The following is a 6,119-nucleotide window of genomic DNA, read 5'->3' on the forward strand; positions in this document are numbered from 1 at the left end:
CGTTCATGATGAATAAACTAGTTTTAACGCATTTTGAAATGAGAGAGATGACCAAAATCTCTTGAAATTTATTAAAACCACCTACTAGCAATGTAATGACAGGGGCTTTTTCGTACGTAATGGAATCGATTAGTCAGTATTGATTACCCAGGGTATAAATGAAGCAATGCGGTGCATTATGTGAATTGTCATAACTGAATTGGACGAAGGTGTATACAGAGAGATTAAGTAAAAAGGTTGGTATTAAAGCTTTTTATATTAAAATTACAGGCAAATATGCTCGATTTTGTCTTTAACAATCATAATTAGTATACATTTATTATAGGCAATGTTTTCATTAAAAACCATTTATATTCAATTAATGGTATTGCACTTGCTGTTTTTTTTCAGGTGCATTTTGAAATATTATTATAAATCCTATATAAATCATCATGGCGAGTACTGAGCGATGTGAGAGCAAGCTTTCCTTAGTATCCAACTTGAGTATGATAGTGTCCGACACTCCCTCGAAGCATCTTGTGGAAGTTAAATCCTTCTTAAATCCACCCGAAGGAGTTAAAGATACAATGGAAGCATGCCTTTTACTTCTGGGCGATATCGAAAAGGTAATCTTTTACTATACCCTTGGCCTTGCAACCGTCAATTAATAACATTAGTTTAGTTTAAAACTTATTTATTTTACCACGATTGTGAAACAATTAAGTTATTTCAACATAATATTAATCACTCTCGTTGGCACGATTTTACGCGAGAAAGTGGTCTTATGTTGTGGGGGAAACCGGAGTACCCGGAGGAAACCCACTTGTCCGGCTTTGTGACCGCAAACCAAACTCACATGCGCCCAGGCCGGGAATCGAACTCGGGTCGCCTTGGTGAGAAGCGAGTGCGCTAACAACTGCGCTAAACGGATAACATGTATATTGTCAAGCAATTACATTCATGTATTATATATAAAAAACAATCATTATCTACCATAAATAACTGGAGTTAGTAGTATTCAGCGTTGATGCTCATTCGGAACACATCGGCCAGTTCCCAGCACAGTGCTTTGATCGGAATGAACTCCTGCTTATGGTGTCATATGAACTGTAAACATGTAGTGATATTTAATCTAAAATATTTTTTTTTCTTTTAGCTTTATCAAAAGGGTCACTCCTACCAACGAAATACCATAACATTACTGCAGTTTAACAATGTCAGACACTTTTTCTGACATTGTTAAGCTACAGTAATTTATAAATTTTATGCAAAAAGAAGAAGAAGTGCCGCCTTTGATAAAGTTGAAAAAAAGGTCAAAAAAAGGTGCGAATCCCTCCAACTAATATGCATAGTTAAAAGAACTTGGTTTGTGGTCACCAAGCCGGACAAGTGGGTTTCCTCCGGGTATTCCAGTTCCCCCCACGACACAAGACCACACTCTTGCGTAACATCGTGCCAACGAAAGTGATTGTTTTACACATGTTGTAAAATAAATAAGTTTAAACTAAACTTAAAGAAACCCATTTATCGTCAAATTGATTTTTTTTCTCAATATTTTTAGTCGATTATTAAGTATTTGTTATGTTATGAAGCATGTCCCCCATACTTTTGACAGGCTGGCGGAGACTCGTGGAAACAAGCCAAGAAAACATTGGGCGCTCCTGGTCAATTAAAAATCAGGGTATCTATAACTTAGATTTTTTAACTGGTACAATACATTCTAATTTGGTTATAACATCTTCATGACCTTTGTTTCAAGATATTTTCTTTTGGTTACAAATATATTTGCCTTTGAACGTATCAATTTGAATAGTTTCATGTACACAATTTGTTAATATTATGTGTACAATGTAACTATATATTCGTATGTTAAATTATAGATAATTTAAGCATCTTTTCATCCTCGTAAATGGTCGTGTACTGAAATAATTTGTCAATCATTTTGCAGATTACAAATTTGAACCCTGACACCGTTACTGATCAGAGGAAGAAAGCGGCTCGTGATATATTGGCCAAATACGACCACGACAGCATGATGAAAATCAGTAATGCCATGACATCGTTGTATGATTGGGTATGTGTCTTAGCTTCTTGAAATATTGAATTTTGTATTACATTTAGAATACAACCTACAAGTTCAGCCAATGAAATAGCAGATAAGCAATCGTTATTAAAGTATATGGCTTAATCATTAAGAGTTTCAACTTTAATAGCGTGTTAAGGTCCGCTTACTTCCACACATATAATACACACCCACTGTGTCAGATGTTGCGTTGAAAATGTATCAGCCAACGAGGTTATATTCTTTTTCAGTGAGATGACCTGAAGTAAAATCTTAATGACCAAGAAGAGCTTGTTCGATACGCTCAGTCCGCCCATTCTTAATCATGAAGATTTTACTTTATGTCATCTAACTATTACTTAAATGAAAGACATTATGTTTACCAAACGACAATAAAGACTATATAGCTATTAAGCTCTAGGTATTTCCTTACAAACGATAGATCTAAATTTGTTAAGTATTCGAAGATCGTTAAAAAACGCATTTTAAAGGTCTTGTTTAATAGTAACCATCGATCGTAAAAATGAAATAATATTTTAACATGACATGTGTTTGTTGTTATTTTTCAAGGCAAAGGCTGTTGCTGAGTGATAAAAACTGATGCCGAGGAAACACATACATACTTTTCAAAAACTTGTGTGGAATAGACACTACACAACAATTCTTTACGTATAACATCACAGTTAATATGGTCTGTGGCATGGACGGTGTGGGATCCGCCAGATTTGTCAATAACGCTTCCGCAAAATGACACATTCTATCTCCGTATGCAATCGTAACTACTCGGCCATCTCCGGCAAGATCGGGATAGTTTATTTCGAGGGTGTTCCGATTGATGAATATACGGATGCTTAATTAACAAATAACTGTTTGATATTATAAGGAAGGATTGTATTTGCAGAGGAAATGTGTATGCCAATTGTCTGTTTTATCTCGAAGTATTTCAAAAAGGCCGTTCAAGTCCATTTTTTTATTGTTCATATAGAGCAAAAACAACAACACAACAACACTGCTAAAAGTAAAATGTACTGTTGGTCATATATTTTCATATAAGAACTTACAAATTAAAACCCTATAGAATTATACCAAAACTAGATGGTGCTGCCATGAATAAACATTGTGGATAACGGAGCTATTAACTAACAAGCCTATGAGTGTAGTGGGTTTCATAATGATTTGAAGCATTATATTATTCTGAAATATATTTTATGGTCAACTCACAAAAAAAAATCCCCTATGTATTTTTGTTATAGTTGTTGTTGTTGTTATTGTTGTTGTTTTTTATTTATCTTATTTGGAACTATCCTTATCATATTTATCACACTGGCTTCATTACTATTTACTGATGATGTAAAAAAGAAAAACTAATAAAGTATGTACGTACATTATAATATGTCATGTGCTCCTCAATTCATATATGTGTTGAGCATGAATAAAACTTGTTTATCAACCCACTCCTCTATATCATTTTCTCTATTGTGTTTTCTGGCACATCACTAACGTTTTATAGATAAAGCAGCCATAGTTTTATTATACCCTTTGATCCATAGAGGGTGAGGGAGAGGGGCTCCCTATAAAATTAACCAACAGAACTTTTAGACAATAAAGTAGAAATACTAGGCATAGAATTGAAAACCATTTATATTCAATTAATGGTATTGCACTTGCTGTTTTTTTTCAGGTGCATTTTGAAATATTATTATAAATCCTATATAAATCATCATGGCGAGTACTGAGCGATGTGAGAGCAAGCTTTCCTTAGTATCCAACTTGAGTATGATAGTGTCCGACACTCCCTCGAAGCATCTTGTGGAAGTTAAATCCTTCTTAAATCCACCCGAAGGAGTTAAAGATACAATGGAAGCATGCCTTTTACTTCTGGGCGATATTGAAAAGGTAATCTTTTACTATACCCTTGGCCTTGCAACCGTCAATTAATAACATTAGTTTAGTTTAAAACTTATTTATTTTACCACGATTGTGAAACAATTAAGTTATTTCAACATAATATTAATCACTCTCGTTGGCACGATTTTACGCGAGAAAGTGGTCTTATGTTGTGGGGGAAACCGGAGTACCCGGAGGAAACCCACTTGTCCGGCTTTGTGACCGCAAACCAAACTCACATGCGCCCAGGCCGGGAATCGAACTCGGGTCGCCTTGGTGAGAAGCGAGTGCGCTAACAAATGCGCTAACCGGATAACATGTATATTGTCAAGCAATTACATTCATGTATTATATATAAAAAACAATCATTATCTACCATAAATAACTGGAGTTAGTAGTATTCAGCGTTGATGCTCATTCGGAACACATCGGCCAGTTCCAAGCACAGTGCTTTGATCGGAATGAACTCCTGCTTATGGTGTCATATGAACTGTAAACATGTAGTGATATTTAATCTAAAATATTTTTTTTTTCTTTTAGCTTTATCAAAAGGGTCACTCCTACCAACGAAATACCATAACATTACTGCAGTTTAACAATGTCAGACACTTTTTCTGACATTGTTAAGCTACAGTAATTTATAAATTTTATGCAAAAAGAAGAAGAAGTGCCGCCTTTGATAAAGTTGAAAAAAAAGGTCCAAAAAATGTGCGAGTCCCTCCAACTAATATGCATAGTTAAAAGAACTTGGTTTGTGGTCACCAAGCCGGACAAGTGGGTTTCCTCCGGGTATTCCAGTTCCCCCCACGACACAAGACCACACTCTTGCGTAACATCGTGCCAACGAAAGTGATTGTTTTACACATGTTGTAAAATAAATAAGTTTAAACTAAACTTAAAGAAACCCATTTATCGTCAAATTGATTTTTTTTCTCAATATTTTTAGTCGATTATTAAGTATTTGTTATGTTATGAAGCATGTCCCCCATACTTTTGACAGGCTGGCGGAGACTCGTGGAAACAAGCCAAGAAAACATTGGGCGCTCCTGGTCAATTAAAAATCAGGGTATCTATAACTTAGATTTTTTAACTGGTACAATACATTCTAATTTGGTTATAACATCTTCATGACCTTTGTTTCAAGATATTTTCTTTTGGTTACAAATATATTTGCCTTTGAACGTATCGATTTGAATAGTTTTCATGTACACAATTTGTTAATATGTGTAACTATCTATTCGTATGTTAAAATATATAGATATTTTAAAGCTGCACTCTCACAGATTGAATGTTTTGACAACTTTTTTTTTCTTGGAACGAGCAAATTTTTGCGTAAATATCTGCAAACCAGTGATAAAAGACTGCTGACAAAAGATCAGTTCGCAGCTTTACATATTTCCGTCCCAAAATTGATGTTTAATGCATTTTTCTTAAACCGTTAGTAACGGTTTAAGCCATGAAACATTAAATTTGGAATAGAAATACGAAGATCTGCGATCTGATCTTTTGTCAGCAGTCTTTCATCACTGGTAAGCAGATATTTACGCAAAAACAATCTAATTCCAAGACAAAAAAATAAAAAAAAGTTGGAAACACAGTAAATCATCTGTGAGAGTGCAACTTTAAGCATGTTTGTTTCTTGTTATCCTCGTAAATGGTCTTGCACTGAAATAATTTGCCAATCATTTTGCAGATTACAAATTTGAACCCTGACACCGTTTCTGATCAGAAGAAGAAAGCGGCTCGTGATATATTGGCCAAATACGACCACGACAGCATGATGAAAGTCAGTAATGCCATGACATCGTTATATGATTGGGTATGTGTCTTAGCTTCTTGAAATATTGAATTTTGTATTACATTTAGAACACTACCAACAATTTCAGTCAATAAAATAGCGGATAGGCAATCGTTAAGTACTAGGCTTAATCATTATAAGAGTTTCAACTTTAATAACGTGTTAAGGTCCGTTAAAGTCCGCCTACTTCCACACATGCGATACACACTCCCTGTGTCAGATGTTGCGTTGAAAATGTGTCAGCGAATGAGGTTATATTCTTTGTCTGTAGATGGCCTGAAATAAAATCTTAATGATTAAGAATGGCTTGATCGATAGGCTCACTCCGCCCATTCTTAATCATGAATATTTTACTTTATTCACATCTGTTTACGAAACGACAATAAAATTTAT

General features: G+C 34.7%; 1 protein-coding gene across 1 annotated transcript; it reads left to right on the top strand.

Annotated features, from left to right (window-relative positions):
* Positions 1 to 114: 114 nt before the first annotated feature.
* Positions 115 to 3,495, top strand: LOC128226797 (cytoplasmic dynein 2 heavy chain 1-like). Its single transcript, XM_052936856.1, has 5 exons — positions 115 to 236; positions 391 to 605; positions 1,595 to 1,660; positions 1,928 to 2,053; positions 2,612 to 3,495. The coding sequence occupies exons 2-5, from the start codon at positions 432 to 434 to the stop codon at positions 2,630 to 2,632; spliced, it is 387 nt and encodes a 128-aa protein (XP_052792816.1). The 5' UTR covers positions 115 to 236; positions 391 to 431; the 3' UTR covers positions 2,633 to 3,495.
* Positions 3,496 to 6,119: the final 2,624 nt, after the last annotated feature.

This window comes from Mya arenaria, chromosome 3 (genome assembly GCF_026914265.1).
Source record: "Mya arenaria isolate MELC-2E11 chromosome 3, ASM2691426v1".
NCBI lineage: Eukaryota > Metazoa > Mollusca > Bivalvia > Myida > Myidae > Mya > Mya arenaria.